Source organism: Nuphar pumila, chromosome 9 (assembly GCF_984573655.1).
Source record: "Nuphar pumila chromosome 9, dmNupPumi1.hap1.1, whole genome shotgun sequence".
NCBI classification, from domain to species: domain Eukaryota; kingdom Viridiplantae; phylum Streptophyta; class Magnoliopsida; order Nymphaeales; family Nymphaeaceae; genus Nuphar; species Nuphar pumila.
This window is the reverse complement of record NC_143257.1, coordinates 84,924,338-84,943,997: the sequence shown is the minus strand read 5'-3', so window position 1 is coordinate 84,943,997 and position 19,660 is coordinate 84,924,338. Positions and strand designations below refer to the sequence as shown.

The window sequence follows — 19,660 nt, the reverse complement described above, 5'->3', positions numbered from 1 at the left end:
TTCTTTTATTACTACGTGTGTGCGTGTGTATAGAAGGTTATATTTGTTCATGTTGCCATGAGGTGTAAAAATCATTTTTTTTTTTTACTAATTTCCTTCTTAGTTGTTTTGGATTGGTGTCCGATCGTAGGCAGGTTTTTGAAAACTTAAAAAATAAAAAAGTTGTGGTTTCTATAAAAAATATAATTCTAAAAACCGATTCTTAGCATTTGGACTATGCTGAACACATGTGAGGTCCAATTGAATAAAAAAAAACTTGCACCCAAGATTTCTTATAATGATGCCGTAACCAAATATTGACCCTATATGTAGAGAGAGAGAGAGAGAGAGAGAGAGAGAGAGAGAGAGAGGAATGCTCGCGCGAGTTTCCTTTGGGCAAATCAAAAGAGAGAATGGACGACATTAAAGTAGTGGGATACTCAATTGTATCTACTTTGTCATATTGGGGTTAGAAGCGAAACCAATTATAAGTCTACGTCTCCTTTCTTTGACACTCAAAGCTCGGAAGTTAGAAGTAGAACGTGGTCTCCTTTCAACGCCAATATGCAAGGTATGCTGATGATGTTCATCATGGTTTCTGACGATTCCCATGATTCCTAGTCCCCATAACCCTCCCTTTTGAAGTTGGGTATTGGATTTTTCGTCAGATAGTTTGTTGGGTTTCGTTGGTTGCAAGTTTTATTCAATATTCACCAGGGTTTCAAGAATGATAATAATTTGTTGGTTGTCTCAATTATTTTAACAAGAGTGTGGAGAAGGAGCTAAATGATGAAAGAGATGAGAAGATTTAATGGTGGAAGAAGCCTCCGATGACTAGAAATAAATTTGGGGTGGGTTTTTTTTGGTGCAATTTCTTATCTAGAGTATTTGGATTTTAACTATTTGGAATTGGATTTTGTGGGGGATGCTGTGAAGTTGGTATTTCGGAAGTTGTTGGGGAAGGTTTGAATTGTCATATGCTATGAATTTCCGGTTTTATGGTGGGGGTGGAGGGTTTGAGTTTTTGAATGAGTGGTAGTGACAGGATGAGGGATGACAGCATATGAAGTGAGTTTCTGAGAGTAGTTTGGTAGACTGAATGTTGATATCAGGGAGGGCAATGGGCATGAATTCTGCGATAGATGAGATCAATCTTCTGCGGCAAGCTCAGAGACATCCCTTGGTTGTTCGGGAAATCGGGGAAGAAATCGATTTGGAGATAGGTCCTGGTGACGATGACCCTTCATTTTCGCATACCCCACTTGTGGGCGTCCCTCAGGAGCCTACTGGTGATGAGCAGGAAGATCATAAGCATTTGCTGATGACGTCGGCACCGAGTGAAGACCAGGATTTGGCGAAGCTTCAGCAGACCAAGAGGAAGAAGAAGGTGGTGAAGAAATGGAGAGAGGAATGGGCTGATACATATAAATGGGCTTATGTGGATGTCTATGAGGGAACAACACGGATTTTCTGCTCTGTGTGTAGGGCGTATGGGAGGAAGCACAGGAGGAACCCTTATGGAAATGAGGGCAGTAGGAATATGCAAATGAGCGCGCTGGAAGAGCACAACAACAGTTTACTTCACAAGGAGGCGCTTCGTCTCCAACTTGCCTCTAAGGATAAGAATCTTCCGGCTGTAGAGAGACCACTTTATGTAAAAGGTGCCTGTCTAATTCTTTTTCAACTCTGAAAACAGTTGGTTAAGTTATTTGGATAATATTAATTGGTGTCAGCAGTTTTTTTTTTTTAAATAATTCTGTATCTGTGCAGTATTGTTAGCTAGAATGTGGCTTTCCTGTCAAAATGGAACTGGTTTTTATGCCCTAATTTCTTAGTAATATGGCTGTTTTTAGGGTGTTTCAGATGTCAACTCTGCTGCTGAAATTGTTTAAATAGCTTAGTTATTGTTCACAAGAAATATTTTCTGCTTTTTGTTCCTTGTGATGAAAACTAAGCATTTTGGGAGCTTATGCATTTTTCCTTTTGGGCTTCTAATTTTCAATATGAGGTAATTTGTGAGGAAGTCTAAATTTCTTGATAAAACTGGAATTCCATTTTTTCATCGTAAATGCAACCTTTTCTTGAAGAAAGATATGCTTGGAGACCAGCATCTCTACTTACAATAGCATGGCATCAGACATGATGGTAGTACTAACCTATTCCATTACCATGTGCATGTACCAGTCATGTTTACTTAGAATCAGATCCACTAGTTGAGGATATGACTACTCAGATTATAACTGGTTTTTCTTTACAGATGACAAAGATTTCCTATTTTGTTTCCTTTCATCATAACCAATGTACTCCGAGGCTTTTATAACTCTCCCCTTTCAGCCATGAATTTACAACTGTTGGAGTGTAAACTATCTAAAAAAGACAAACTCTTTTCCAACTTTGGAACATAGCTAACATGATAACATCACTAATTATATCGCAATGCATCTTAATTCTAGTCATTTCAATTTCAATGTTCTTACGATAAACATTACCTTCCACAAAGATGAAAATGTTGATTTGCAAATTATGACAATTTTTAAACCTATAAGCGTGCACACACACACACACACACTATTCATTTTTAAATTATAATTTTCTTGATATTGGTTCCTATTATGTGGAATCTTTTGGGTGCGTTTGAGACTATGTCACATAGTTACAGGGGGTTATGTGGAGTACATGTAAATTTCTAAAAAGTGGGAGGGGGGGGGGTGGTTATGGCTATCATATATATGTATGTGTTATTTTTTTAAGAATTAGTTGTATATTTTCATATATGTACATTCATATGCATGTATCATTGTGGTGCATATATATATATATATGCACCACAATGATACATGCATATGAATGTACATATATGAAAATATACAAAAAAATATGTGTGTGTGTGTGTGTGTGTGTGTGTGTGTGTGTGTGTGTGTGTGAAAAACATTACATGAATGAATGAAAATAACCATGATGAATATATGAAATGATCAATGTAATGGGCTATGTCACATGGGTGCGGGTGCGGGGATTCGGCACTTCCAAAAAACCTGGGTGCAGGGGCAAAAATGTAAATACATATATATATATATATATAAAAGGGGGTCCGGGGGTTCCCCCCAGCGCGGGTCCCACTGCGCGGTCAGCGGGCGGGGGTCCAGGGGGGGCCCGCCCCTGGCGGGGGGTTATAGGGGGGCAGCCCCCCCCCCCCCCCTAGAATTTTTTTTTAAATTCCGCAGCCCATTTCATAGGGTAATTTTTTAAAAAAAAAAAAACCAAAAAAAATGTACCATCCGCAGCCCATTTCATAGGGCAAAATAAAAAAAAACAAAACAAAAAAATGGACCAAAATGACCCTGGGTGCGGTCAATGCACCCAGGGTCGGGTTGACCGCACCCGGTGCCGCACCCGCGTGGAGTCGCGTCGACGCGGGTGCGGCACCCTGCTAGCCGAGTCCCTGTGACATAGGTAATGGGTAATGGATAAGTCTTGAATCATGTTAGATCTAAAACTGGCCTGACTTGTGCCCATGAAGTACTAGTACTGGTGTCGATTGGGGTATGATGCTCTTCTAGAGGTACCCATGTTACATAGATTTGAGAGCCTCAGATTTTAGATTCGTGGATCTCACCTAGGGATCTTTGGTCTGAACCTTCACCCACCACAACCAAACCCACCTACACATATGCGGATTTGAGATTTTCCATTTGTTGGAAGATTGGATTTGGCATGGGCCCCACACCAGATCTATCCTCGGTCTGTATGTTCATGGATCTCTGAGTGCGACTTGTGATATTCATACACACCCTTAGTTGCTTTGGAGTTTTTAATGAAAAAATAGTAAAGGCTTTATTGCATTGATAGGAATTACATCTCCTACAATTCTCACAATTGCTATTTATGCCAGCTTATGAAATATGAAGCCTTCTTTGTGGCCATTGGGACCTGCACCATGTGGACATGTTAAATAAGGTAACGTGTCTATGGGGCACGACATGACATGACACAATGACACACCATGATACCTGTTGGACGTTGTGTGCTCATGTCTTTAATATTTTAATGTTCATGTCTTTAATATTTTAATATTTTATTATTGTATGATACTTAGTATTTTCTTAATAATTTTATTGTATAGATACACTTGAAAAAACGAATATTACAACAAACAACAACAACAACTACGCCTTCATCCCAAAACAATTGGGGTCAGCGATATGAACCAAAAAAGAAATTCATTTTGGGTCTTCCACATGAATCCTTTTCCTCCAATCATTTCTATCCAACGCCATGTCCTCGGTGAGGTTCAAAGCATTCATATCCTTTCCTATCATCTCCATCCAAGTCTTCCTAGGCCTACCCCGACCTCTTTTAACTAATATATTTTCCCATTTCTCCAACCTTCTAACTGGAGCATCATTAGGCCTTCGCCGAATATGTCCAAACCACCGTAAACGATTCTCTCGCATCTTATTTTCAATGGGTGCAACACCTACCTTCTTACGTATCTCTTCGTTCCGAATCTTATCTTTTATTGTATTTCCACACATCCATCTAAGCATCCGCATCTCAGCTACACTCATTTTTTGAATATGATGTCTCTTGGCAGCCCAACATTCCGTACTATATAGTAAAGCGGGTCTAATAGTCGTCCTATAAAACTTTCCCTTCAACCGCAATGGCATTCTACGATCGCACAGCACTCCAGTAGCACTTTTCCATTTCATCCACCCAACCTTTATCCTATGATTTACATCTCCATCAATTTCTCCATACATTTGAATGATGGATCCCAAATATTTGAAATAATCATTCACCGGTATATCTTGCTCACCAAGCTTCACTACACTCCCATCACTACTTCGTTGCTTACTAAACCGACATTCCATATATTCAGTCTTACTCTTACTCAACTTAAAACCTCTAGCTTCCAATGTCTGTCTCCATAATTCTAACTTAGCATTAACCCCAGCTCTAGACTCATCAATCAAAACAATATCATCAGCAAACAACATACACCACGGTACATTTTCTTGAATTGATCTCGTAAGCTCATCCATCACTATCGCAAATAGGAAAGGGCTTAAAGCAGATCCTTGATGTAACCCAACCGTTATCGGAAAATTGGTTGTCACCCCTCCACAAGTGCGGACATTGGTTACTACTCCTTCATACATATCTTTAATTATACTAATGTACTTGAGAGAAACACCTTTCTTCATCATTGTCCACCAGATAACGTCCCTAGGTACTCTATCGTATGCCTTCTCTAAATCAATAAAAACCATATGCAAATCTTTGTTCCTCTCTCTATATCTTTCAATAAGTTGTCTAAGAAGATGTATAGCTTCCATAGTTGATCTTCCAGGCATAAAACCAAATTGATTCTCCGATATCATGACAACCTTCCTCAACCTAGACTCAATCACCCTCTCCCAAAGTTTCATAGTATGACTCATGAGTTTTATACCACGATAGTTTGTGCAATCTTGTATATCACCCTTATTCTTATATAAAGGCACCAAAGTACTCTTCCTCCACTCATTAGGCATCTTATTTGTTCGCCAAATCAAGTTAAAAAGATTTGTCAACCATTCTAAACCTTTCTCTCCCAAGCATTTCCAAGCCTCGATAGGTATACCATCTGGGCCAACTGCCCTTCTTGATTTCATTTTCTTCAAAGCCTCTGCAATTTCTTTCTTTTGAATCTTGCGCATGAAGTCACGATTTATCTCATGAAAAGGAATGGAGAAGTCTCCAAGATCTTGAGCATGACTATCATTAAATAGCTTATCAAAATAATCTTTCCATCTCTCCTTAATCTCCTCATCTTTGACTAAAACCCTTTGCGTTTCATCTTTGATACATCTAACCATACCCAAATCCTTCGATTTCCTATCTCTCATCTTTGCAAGCCTATAAATATCCTTCTCGCCTTCTTTGGTATCCAACTTGTCATAAACCTCCTTATATACCTTAGCCCTCGTGTTTCGAACAACTTTTTTAGCTTCCTTCTTTGCTATCATATACTTCTCCAAATTCTCATTATCACGACTCTTACTTAGATTTCTATAACACTCTCTTTTAACCTTAATAGCTAATTTGACATCCTCGTTCCACCATGATGTATCCTTACCTAGTGGTGCACCGCCTTTAGACTCACCCAATACCTCCTTAGCTACTTTTCTCATACCACCCGCTATCTTATTCCACATTGATTCTGAATCCTCCTCGAGACACCAATCAACTTCCTTAACTACCTGCTCTACAAACATTCCTTGTTTAGCTCCTTTCAGTGCCCACCACTTAATTCTAGGATCTATCCTATGTCTATCCCTTTTGCGGCATTGTCTAATTCTAAGATCTAAAATTAAGACTCTATGTTGTGTAGCTACACTTTCTCCTGGTATAACCTTACAATCGATGCAACAACCCCTATCTCTCTTTCTAAGTAGGAAAAAATCTATCTGACTCGTATTAACCCCACTTTTAAATGTTACTAGGTGAGACTCCCTCTTCCTAAACCAAGTGTTTGCTAAGATCATATCATAGGACAAACAAAAATCTAAAATCCTTTCTCCACTTTCATTTCTTTCTCCTATACCATAGCCTCCATGGATATTCTCAAATCCATCCCTACTAATGCCTACATGTCCATTAAGGTCACCGCCGATGAAAAGCTTTTCTCCATAAGATGTCTCTTGTACTACTCCATCTAAATCTTCCCAAAATTGATGCTTAATGGAATCATCTAAACCTACTTGAGGTGCATAAACACTAATAATATTAATAATATCCGTACCTAATACTAATTTAATAAGTAAAATTCTATCACCCTTCCTACGGACCTCAACTACATTATCTATAAACTGACGACTCATAGCAATCCCTACTCCATTCCTATTCCTATTTATTCCTGTATACCAAATCTTATATCCCCAAGGTTCTATCACTTTAGCTTTCTCACCTACCCATTTGGTCTCTTGAAGACATAAAATATCAATCTTTCTCCTACACATAACATCTACTAACTCTACCAACTTACCAGTTAAAGACCCTATGTTCCAAGTGGCTAACCTAATTTTATGGTCTTGGACTAACTTCTTTACCCCCACCCGTCCAACAAAGTGAGGGAACCCTTGCCTATTTGACACCACACCCGGGCGCCGGTGTGACGCGTCGCTTCTGGGCGACGACCTAGCAACCCTTGCACATTTATCACTGCCTCCGGGCCTAGAGAGTACAGCGCGTCGCTCAGTAGGGAACGCCCCAACGAAATTCTCATATTGGTTCATTTTCATAGGATATGACAAAGTTTTTATGCTGGCTGTCACAGGCCTACCGCAACCCTCCTCCTTTATCCGGGCTTGGGACCGGCAGTGTATAATTACACAGGCGGAGTTAAAGTATTGAAAAAACGAATATTATCTAAGAAAAATACATTTTATTTTTAAAAGTATTAAATGATACATTTTGTAAATTAAAAATGATATAAATTGTGTTCCTTGTGTCAATTATGCATTCAAATCTCGTGCCAATATTGTAACTGTGTGCATATTTGTATCCCTACAACAGCTTGTGACACAAGAAGTTGCACTTTTTAAGTATAAATACTCGGTGGCATCAAAACAATTATGCTATCTATATGAAGTATATTTTTCTGTATGGTGGCATGGTTTGCCTTAGAAAGTCAATTATCTTAGGTTGATTCAAGTTACACAGGGTAGGCTATATTGGGAATTTAGAAGCTATATTTTCTTATTAGTTTGATCTGTAACAGTTACTCTGTTTTGAACTTTGTTTCAACATGACTTTCTCTCGTTTTGATGTTTCTTTATGTTCCGATGTACTTAACTGACATTTGAGTGGAATCATACAGCTCTCATGTCTAAAACTGCCGGGTCAATTGTTGAAGTTGTTCTAAGAAGGGATCCTCATGAAGTTGAGTTTATACAATCAGTGCAAGAAGTTGTTCATTCTTTAGAACCAGTCCTGGCCAAGAGTTCCCAGTGAGTTATCTGCATAAGCCAATGCCATGTGTTTTGGTTTCTGACAATTTCCCTGCAAGTTGTCTACTTGGAAGTCAATTGATATATTTGATGACTTGTGGAAACGTGAGCTTTAATCTCATAAATTGCAATGTTCTTCCAGGTTTGTCCATATTCTGGAACGTTTGCTGGAACCAGAGAGAGCTATTGTATTTCGAGTCCCATGGGTTGATGACAAGGGAGAGACACATGTAAACCGAGGGTTTCGTGTGCAATTCAGCCAAGTATTGGGTCCATGTAGGGGTGGCCTCAGATATCATCCAACTATGAACTTAAGTATTGCGAAGTTTCTTGCATTTGAGCAGGTAGTTCTTGATGAATGCTTGTTGTATGACCTTAATTTTTGCATTGTGGCCCTTCAAGTTCCTTGTGTGTTGTTGCAAGACTTCTTTCCTTTTGGTTCTGCAACTCCGTTTATCTTTTCACATTTGGATGATCAGTTCTGATTTAAAAGAATTTCCATTTTGTAATACATTAGCACTAGTTCCTGCCATAAATAATCTAAAGTCTAATTTGTTTTACTTTTTTTTACCTGCTGAAGGGAACTTGAATGTTACATTTTAATGCAAATGCTAGGCCAAAGCTCAAGTATAGATCATGTACAATTTGACACTAATAATTAAGACTATGAACTTGATTCATGAGAACGTTACAGTAGTTCAGTTTCTGATTTGGCTTTTCTTGAAGATCATTTCAGCTACAAACTATTAAAGCAATAGAAAAGGATGCACACAGAGAGGAGTCTCCAAACAAGTGAAGAAGATTGCATTAGCTAGCAAAATAAATAGTTACAACACTATATGGGAGTCAACCTCTCTTTGGCTCACAAAAAGACAAAAATGGTTGACTACAACACCCAAAGGATAAGTACAAGAATACCCCTCTATAACAATATATATACAAGAGTATAAGGGTAACACAAAAACTAGAATTACACATTATTTTCCTCAACACTCCCCCTCAAACTTGAGATAATGTGAACACAGCCCTACCAAGTTTGAAAAGTAATGTTTAAAATGCTTCAAAGGGCAAACTCTTGTTAAGTTATATGTATAATTCCATATATATATTCAAGATATATGTATATATAACTATAATTAATAATGTAATTTAGGTTGCCCACCAGGGGCATTGTGGTCATTTTGTACATGTTAGAAAATAGGTTTTTCTTTATTTTCTTCTTTTATTTTTTTGTATTTTATCTCTTTGTGTAAGGGCATTCTTGTAAAATGCCTCCATATAGTCGTTGGGAGTACTCCCAACAGTCACAAATATGACCGTTGGGAGCCTCCCAACAGTCACAAATATGACCGTTGGGAGCCTCCCAACATCTATTTGGAAGCTCCCTCTTGGCCTCTTCTTGTCTATAAATAAGGGCTTAAGGCCCCTTGTATTTGTAAGCTTTTTTGAAGCTCCTTGATGAATAAATTCATTATTTTTAAGTGTTGTCTCTCTTTTGATATTGTATGCACTCTTGTGCTTGTGTAAGCCTTAATGCTTTTTGGATTGTCACATAGTGGACTTGTGCATGTGCACTTTGTGATTGTGTTCTTCATAAGCCCTTAGTGGTTTTTGTGCTTTGGACCATTTGTGGGTGTGATTTGTGCCTCTTGAGTGAGGTGTGTGAAGACTCTTTGTTTCATTACAACTCTTAGTAAAAAAATTGCAATATGATGAGTTGTTTCAATGTATAACAAAGAAATACCCCTCTCCAAGTATGCTCTCCGAGTAAAGTGAAAATCTATCTCCATGTGCTTGGTCCTCTCATGAAACTCCAGAACTTTAGCAATATGTATGACACTCTAATTGTCACAATGTGGTGGGGGTTCATCCATCAACTTTTAACACCCATGTCCTCTAGCATCCACCTTAACTATATCACCTTTGCATTATCTTGGGCCATGGCTCTATACTCTGTCTGAGTCGTAGAAATGGTAATTCTCTGCTGCTTCTTGCTCTTCCAAGATATCAGGGAGTCATCTAAAATTATACAACATCTTGTTGTGGAATGCATGTCCTATGTCATTCTAAAATCCGCATCACAATAGTCTCTCAACTCTAATGCAGAAGTAGAGAAGAATAACACATAGTGCATAGTGTCTTTGATATATTTGATAATCCTCAACACTACAACTAGATGAGTGGATCTAGAAACACTCACAAACTGTGTCACAATATGAATTGCAAATGTAATATTGGGTCTAGAGATAGTCAAATAGATCAGATTCCCAACAAGCCACCTATATACTATCAGATCAAGAAGCTCCCATCCGTATACTTGCAATTTTCTTCCATAGGTGATTCTACTCGTTTTTTATCATTAGCCAATCTAGCCTTGTTGATCAATTCTACTCCATACTTGTGTTTAGTCAAGAGATAACCTCTTTTTGAGTGTGTCACCTGAAGTCCCAAAAAGTTTCTTAATCTATCTAAATTTTTCATCTCAAAGCACTTTACTATAGGTTCTTCTACTATAGATTCAAAAAGGACTGCATGAGAACTGTGGTTTTTCTACTATAGGTTATCATCCTATTCTCCCTCTTCTCTTCAAAACTCTCTAGGAAAGGAACTATGAAAGAAAAGGTGGGTTCAGAGTCTTCACTCCGCTATGTAGACTTATAGTGTGGTATATATTTCATAAACTCCACATGTCTAGTTATCTATACTCTTTTCCCTACATGATTTTAGCATCGATAACCCTTTTGTCCTTTAGGATACCTTACTAGCCTGAGATGTTAATTGTTCATCTTCATCTTCTTAATCATGAATGACTTCTAGCATTTTTTCTTAAACAAATGCTATATGTACTTGGGACTTTCTTTTATCATCTTGTATGAGATGAACATTAGAGGGAATACAATGAATACATAATCGCGTGGTGGAGTTGCAATTCCCCATGATGTGGCATTTAAGTCTACACAAACCACCATACATTACAAAATCACAAAGTTACTCTTTAGTATCCTTCTCAAAGTCATCCCTAGATCTACCAGTTTGCAATAATTCACGTTGGATCATATGTGCATCATCCTCCACCATCCATCAACCTTTAGGGCACGATTTTGAAAAATAAGTGATTTAGGCTAAGGAGGAAAAACTAGGATCAACAACACACTTAAGGCTATCTTGAAACAACATGAAAAAAATGAGCTTACCCTCGTTTTTGCTGCTTAAGCCCTGCAACTTCAATCTCACACAAATCAAAACACTAAGGCTCAACTTTGAGAATTAGAGGAAAAAAGGTTGGTTAGGATGAAAATGAGTGAGATTTGGGGTTAATCACACTTTTAGGACACATATTTAGCAAAAGCCGAAGTTTTTAGGGTGAACTTGATCTAGAAAATGAATGGATAGGCTTAGAAACAAGCTTTGGTGAGGCGGAACACAAGCAAGTTTGAAGATTCCATTCTCAATTTTCTGTCTGATAAATTGACAATCTACTCCAATATGCTTTGTCCTTTCATGGTGAACCGGGTTAGTGGCTGTAACGACCCAAAATTTAACCCGAATTTCGAGGATTTTTTTTTATCACAGCGGAGGTATTAAGTTCATTTCAGGTTAAGCATTTTCAATGAAATTCAATAGTAAACTAATTGTTTTGAACATTACAATAGCAGAAATGAAATTAACTAATCAATTTCTAAATGTCTCAGGAACATCAAGAATTCATTGATCACATGTACATCATCCCGCAACCGCTCTGGTTCCTCTATTCTTCACCTGGAAATGGTAAAGTAATTGAATTAGACTACAACCAGTCTGAGTAGTAGGAAACTATGATTATACGGATGTACTTTGTATCAAGAATATGCAAGGTAATTGAATATTCAATGAAAAGTAAAGCTGAAACATATTATGACATAATTAAAAGAGTAACAGAGAATCATTTAATTGCTTATCATATTTCTGCTTTCATGACTATAATAAATAAATATTAACAGGTTCAAGTACAAAATTTCATAAACTTTCATATGACTGAAGAACATAAAATGTTTAACTTTAAGTTTCTCTTTAATTATCTCGCAGGTACTCACATGCCAAGGCAACCGTAACAAAAGAGAACATTCGAGGATTTATTATGCTTAGTGTTTTATTAAACCGAATGTCTAACTGAAACTGAAATCCTAAGGGAGCGGTTAAATAACCAAGAGAACCTCCCAAAGGCCAAACAAATATGATGCATCCCTAATTACGGCAGAAGAACTTAGAGCTACCGTCTAGGACAAATTGGTAGTCCGGGTCCCCTAACTTCGAGGATTGGGGACCAATGAGCCATTGCCGCTCGAAACTAAAAAAACATATATCCCTGAAGTTGTGCACCATCTACCTGTAAAAGTATCTCCAAACAAGATACTAAGATCAAGACCTTAATATTCTTGATAATAAACCCGACTCACATGCATAATAAGAACACTTTAGAACACTTGTGCACAAAAGCACAACTCACAAGAACTCACAAATGCACAAAGGCATTAAAAATATTGGAATCACTTTATTGAGCACTTGGGCTTTGACTCAAAGCCATAAGAGATACAAGAGGGGAAACCCCTATTTATAAGGAAGAAAAGGAGCAACATAGGGGGCTCCCAAGAGAGTCGTTGGGAGCCCCCAACGGTCACATATGTGACCGTTGGAGGCTCCCCAACGACTCTTTGGGGAGCCTCCCTATGTGGCACAAAAAGACAAAAAACAAAAAAGAAAAAGTAAAAAAGAAAAAGCAAAAAAAGAAAAGGAAAAAGCAAAGTTACAAGCATATTCCAAAATGGAATATGCGTAAAACAGGAATTTACAGAAATGCCCTTTTGGGTGAATAAGAAAAAAAAAAAATATATATATATATATTTATATATATAGATATATATACATATATACATAGTATATATGTATATATATCTATATATATGAATATAAATATATATAAGATTACAAATATCGATACATAATTTAACCCCCCCCTCAAACTTAGGGCAAGATGACCGAGAGTTTGCTAAGGAGAAAGTTGAATCTTGGGGCACATAAGTCTTTGGTGAAAAAAATCTGCCAACTGATATTCTAAAGTAACATAAGGTAGATCAATGACTCCTTTTAAGTAGCCTTCACGAACATAGTGACAGTCCATTTCAATGTGCTTAGTCCGCTCATGGAAAGTATGATTTTTGGCAATGTATATTGCACTCTTGTTATCACAGCATAGCTTAGTGGGCTCTTCAATAGTGATCCCCATGTCTTCAAGCAACTGATGAATCCATACAATTTCCATGGTAGTAGTTGCCATGGAATGATATTCAGCTTCAGTCGAAGATAGAGAAACTTTTTGTTGCTTCTTACATCTCCATGAAATCAAAGAATCACCTAAGAATATACAAAAACCAGTGGTGGAGTGACGGTTATTTGGGTCACCTCCCAATCAGAGTCAGTGTAAACAATTAATTTTAACTCAGAAGAGGATGACAGAAAACTCCCTTATTAAGAGTACGCTTTAGGTATCTTACGACACGTAAGACGACACTCATATGAATAGAAGTTGGTGCATGCTGAAACTGACTTGCCGTATGCACTGCATGTGAGATATCTGGTCTGGTAATACTCAGGTACATCAACGATCCTACAAGTTGTCTGTAGGGAGTAGCATCAGAGAGAAGAACACCATCATCAATCTTCATTTTAGCTCCTACTATAGCAGGAGTTTCACAAACTTTATTATCTGTAATACCTGACTTATCAATAATCTCAGATGCAAGCTTAGTTTGAGACAAAAAATACCCTCTATGAGAGTATGCTACCTCAATACCCAAAAAATAAGTTAAGAAACCCAAGTCAGACATTTCAAACTTATCCTTTAAGATCGATTTTATGCTTTTAATCCCTTTAGAATCGCTTCCGGTTATAAGCATGTCATCCACATATAGAAGTAAAATAATAATCCTTGCATTAGATTTTCTAACAAACAAAGCAATATCAGTAAAACAGGATGAAAAACCATTTTCTAACATTACAGAGTCAAACCTATCATACCAAGCCTTGGGGGCTTGTTTCAAACCATAAAGTGTTTTTCGAAGGCGAAACACTTTTCCTTTAGGAGACTCCATTCCCGGAGGAACATCCATATACACTTCTTCGTTTAGATCTCCGTTTAAAAAAACATTCTTAACATTCATTTGATAGATATTCCACTTGTTGATTGAGGCAACAGTTATAAGACATCGGACGGTGACCATTCGAGCTACCGAGGCAAAGGTCTCTTCATAATCAATCCCATATTCTTGACTATATCCTTTTGAAACTAAACGAGCCTTGTATCTCTCGAGGGACCCATCACTCTTAGTCTTAACCTTAAACACCTATCTACACCCTATTGCTTTCTTATCTTTAGGAAGGTCTTGAAATTCCCATGTCTTTGCTCTCCTTAGAGCATCAAGTTCATTATCCATAGCGACTATCCATTCTGGACATTTTCGTGCTTCCTCGAAGTTTCTAGGTTCTATGTAAGAGTGAATGGCGCTTAGACAAGCTCTATATTTAGGTGAAAAAGACTCATATGAGATGAACCTAGAAGGGGGTTTTCTCTGTCTTTCGGTCCTACGAAGGTTTTTCTCACTTTGAGGAGTAGTCCCACTATCATCATATCTTTCGAGGGCACTTCTGAAAGTATTCCTATCTCTATGAGTGTAGGTTATGGGATCTCTATGTGGTTCCTCATTGACATGTTGATGAAACGTTGGGGGCACAAAATTGGTTTCATTATTACTTGAGTCATTTTGATTCGACTCATCATCACTAGTATCATCATCTTCAGTCAACAGATTAAACAAAAAAAGAATAGTCTATATTCTCGTCATTAGATTCAAATTTTTCGAAACCACTGATATTTTTCAAAAAGCTTACATTTTTTGAAACATATAGTTTATCATTTTTAATATCATAACAACGAAAACCTTTTTGAGTTTCAGAATAACCAAGAAAGGCACAAAGAATGACCTTGGGGGAGAGTTTGTCATTTTTATCAGTAAGGACAAAACATTTACATCCAAAAACCCTTAACCTGCTATAATCAGGTTCTTTTTCGTATAGTTTTTCAAATGGGGAAACCTTGTTCAAGTTTTTTGATGGGAGTCTATTTATGAGATAGAGGGATGTAAGGGCTGCCTCAGCCCAGAGTCTTTTCAGAATATTTTGTGAAATGAGCAAAGTTCGTGTTGTTTTAATAATATGCCTATGTTTTCGTTCAGCCAACCCATTTTGTTGTGAAGTTTTAGGACAAGATTTTTGATGGAGAATACAATGATTTTCAAGATAACTTTTGAATTCATTAGAAAGATATTCGCCCCCCGAATCAGTTTTAAGAATTTTTAAACTTCCATTGAATTGATTTAAAATCATCATATGAAATGTTTTAAAAATCGAAAAAAACTTCATGTTTATGTTTGAGAAAATATATTTAACTAAATCTAGTCTAATCGTCCACAAAGATAACATAGTATGAGAAACCTCCTTTAGATATCACTGTAGCCGGACCCCATACATCAGAGTGAACAATTTCAAAAGTTTTTGTTGTAAACATGGATCTTTGAGTAAAATGAAGACTTTTCATTTTCCCAAGAATACATTCATTACATACAAAATTTTCATTACAAAGATGCTTAATAAAAGGCAAATAAGATATTTTAACAATGTTGGGATGCCCCAATTTCTTATGCCATACATGAATATCTGTTTTTAGCAACATTACAAAATTGGTTCTTGGGAATTTTGAGAAAATCAATATAGTAGAGGTCTTCTCTCCTAGAGCCTTCCTCAATCAACTTCCCGGACTGGCGATCCTGTATCCAACATTTATTAGAAGAGAATTTTATATCGCAACCATAGTCCGAGAGTTGAGAAACCGAGAGTAAATTTAAGTTTAGTTTTGGTATAAGACAATTTTTTGGAATAAAGAAGTCTTGCTTTTCAAAACTGCCCATTCTTTTAATTTCAAAAGGTGTTCCATCCGCCGTTGAGACAAACAATGGAAGAGAATTTTTAGAAAAATCAGAAGGAAAACAAGAACTTGGAGTCATGTGAAATGATGCACCGGAATCTAGGAGCCAAGATGTCTTACCGAGAGAAGAGGAGGATGACATAACGGCTCCGGAAATGCCGCCTTTGAGAAGAGGTTGAAGAGCATCCACAATTTGTTGAAGGGAAAGAGACTCATTTGATGAAGAAGGTCGTTCCTCTGGTTGGGATGCCATAGCCGCGACAAGAATTTTCTTTCATTTGGGGCAAATGGGTTTGATATGCCCGGGTTTTTTACAAAAATGGCAAGTTAATTTGCTATAGTCTCTTTTGCCATATCGATCATTTCCTCCTTGTTCTTGATTTTTGAAATGAGGAGGTTTGTAGGCCTTCATATTATTCCCGGGTCTTGACACAACATTAACCGCTTCATAATCATTTTAAGAAGGTGCAACAAGGATGCTAGAATTATTTTTACTAATCCCCATACGGGTTTCCTCATCACTTAGCTTAGTGATAACATCTTCAATAGATGGAGATGTGAAGGCAGATAGAAGAGAGGAGCGAATTTGCTCAAATTCGGGTCTAAGACCATTTAAAAAATTGAAGAATCGATCTTCCTCTAGTTGTTTGTGTCTTAACTCGATTGCTTCTCCGCTCTATTTTGGTTCGAGCATAGCAAGCTCATCCCAAATAGATGATAGTTCGACAAAATATTCCCGAATAGAAAAATCGTTTTGTTGAAGGGTCAAGGCCTTCTTTTGAAGGTAATATTTGTGAGATAAGTCCCTTGAAGTATACATTTTTTCAAGGTACAACCACGCTTCAGAGGCCTTTTTAAACTTAATGATGTTGGTGTTGATCTTGGTTTCTACGGATGAAAAAATCCAAGACAAGATTTTGAAGTTCTTCATCTCCCACTCATCATGCCTTTTGGAATAATCTTCTAGGGCTTTTTGTCTATCTTCACCTTCAAGAATCTTACTATCCCTTTTTTCTATGATTGTAAGTTTGGGTTCGGGTTCCGATATTGAACATTGAACGTAACCCTAAAGACCTTTTCATTTGATATGAGCTTCTATATTGTCGGCCCAAACATGATAGTTCGAACCACTAAGTTTAAAACCAAGGGAGAAGTGAGAGTCTTTTTCACCCATTAGAGAGGGAAGAAGATAGAAAATAACGTGTACCTCAAATGATTTTCAAATCTTTCTTGACAAAGATGCTTTTAAAATATTGCCCGAAGGAGATGATCCACTTCAAAACTTTAATAACTTGAAGACACGTTTTTCGAGGCACTTCAAAAATGAAGAGATGCACAATCCTCCTTCTTCAACGAGGCTCTTATACCATGTAAAAGTATCTCCAAACAAGATACTAAGATCAAGACCTTAATATTCTTGATAATAAACCCGGCTCACATGCATAATAAGAACACTTTAGAACACTTGTGCACAAAAGCACAACTCACAAGAACTCACAAATGCACAAAGGCATAAAAAATATTGGAATCACTTTATTGAGCACTTGGGCTTTAACTCAAAGCCATAAGAAATACAAGAGGGGAAACCCCTATTTATAAGGAAGAAAAGGAGCAACATAGGGGGCTCCCAAGAGAGTCGTTGGGAGCCCCCAACGGTCACATATGTGACCGTTGGAGGCTCCCCAACGACTCTTTGGGGAGCCTCCCTATGTGGCACAAAAAGACAAAAAAACAAAAAAGAAAAAGTAAAAAAGAAAAGCAAAAAAAGAAAAGGAAAAAGCAAAGTTACGTAAAATAGGAATTTACGGAAATGCCCTTTTGGGTGAATAAGAAAAAAAAAATATATATATATATATATAGATATATACATATGTACATAGTATATATGTATATATATCTATATATATGAATATAAATATATATATAAGATTACAAATATCGATACATAATTTAACACTACCCTCTCCAAGGTAAGCCCGAGTCTGATTGATTTGCTTATCTTAATAATTTTGTTCTCTAACTTTTCAGGGTTTCCCTGACCTGAACCCAATAGCTCATAGCCACAGGTGTTTACAAAAATTATGAATCATACTACAGTAGTAGTATATTCCTAATTATTCTTACCTTAGATAAGTATGTTACCAATTTTATTCATTTAATTGTGCAAATCTCACCAAGAGTGCTCCGATACCTTTAAACTGGACTAGTACAAATGCCCCGATACCTTTAAACTAGTCAGCCAAAAGTTAATATTTAAGTTTACCTGTGTATTTGCTTTATAAACTCCAGGGGCCACTCTGACACCCTTAAGTACCAGGCTTGGCAATTCATGTGCCAGCATTAAACCATGACTTCTTTTTACATATTAGGGCATAACCCATATTCACAAGTCACCATTATGGTTCACCGAATTACAGGCTCAATTATGAACTTATTTTGTATGATGGTAGTTAGCTTCACTCAACCGTTACTAAGCATTAATGAGATTATAAAGTTTAATAAAAGCGATAATTGCAATGTTATATTACGATTCTCGTATACAATATTTACACAAAATGTCAGAGGCAAGGCATGCAAATTATGGGTTTATCATCAAAGAATAGTTTGAGGGATTATCTAAGGTAAAACATTCTGAATATTAGACTTGTGTTATTCAACATGAGAAAATATCTAACGTCACCATGCAATCCCTGATTCTTTTCATGGAACTCAACATTGAAAATAATCAATGTAAATGCTAAAATCTTGTTTTCTATCTTAGAACTTAACATCGCCATTTAACTTGCTGTTTCATATATAAAAAAAGAAATAAATTTCTCATATCAAATTGGAAACAAGGCTAAAGCAAAAATCCTGTTTCCGAACACCAGAATCAAAACACAATATTTACCAGGATTCAACTGAACATTTTCATTTGATAATATTCTTGGTTTCTTAACTGTCTCAAAACAAAAATTTTAAAAACTAACTTATCCTATGTAAGCTGTAGTTATAACAGATACACCTGTAGATTTAACACCAACATGCATAGATGTGCAGACGTTTTAACACCCAGGTGAGTGCAGAAACATTTCTTTAACACCCTATTTGCACCATATTGTGCAAAAGTTTTAACATAGGGTCATATGGGTGCAAATGTGCTAACACCCACACACACATTGAGATGGGTATGCAGCACTTTTAAACCCAGGTATGTGTGCAAAAGTATCGACCCACACACTGACCAAAATTTTATACTTAGGATTCTTAAGAATGTGTCAAAACCAAAATCCACATCCCAGAAATATTCTGCTGAACATATAACAAATTATTTCCGAAACCAAGTAGATACAATAATTAAGATGTTGAAAAAAAATATCCTACGTTATCAAACCTGAATGACAGGAACCAAAATATACTTTAGAGAAGTGAATGCTGCTACTTCAGAGATCTAAAACACCAGCTAATAATTAGTTTAATGGGAATTCATTTTACCTGGTTATGTCGCGCATTAGCAGTTTGTTAAGTCAGACTTATACTATGGTCTAAAAGTTTAACAGCAGTTACTTTTAACAGGAACAAGAAAAAACTAACTATGTAAGCTATATATATCTGTTTCAAACTTTTCAAGTCCAGGACTCATCCAACACTGCCCGTAATTTCATAACTGAATGTATCTCTTAAAAACAGA

The 19,660-nt window shown here is 36.9% G+C and overlaps 1 protein-coding gene across 1 annotated transcript in view; it reads left to right on the top strand.

The window, feature by feature from the left end:
• Window positions 1–273: 273 nt before the first annotated feature.
• Window positions 274–19,660, top strand: part of LOC149828667 (uncharacterized) — a 61,398-nt gene continuing 42,011 nt past the window's right edge. The window contains exons 1-3 of the mRNA XM_090017674.1: window positions 274–1,640; window positions 7,844–7,973; window positions 8,116–8,317. Coding sequence (XP_089873800.1) covers window positions 1,079–1,640; window positions 7,844–7,973; window positions 8,116–8,317 — 894 coding nt within the window. The 5' untranslated portion in view covers window positions 274–1,078. The remainder of the gene's footprint in view (window positions 1,641–7,843; window positions 7,974–8,115; window positions 8,318–19,660) is intronic.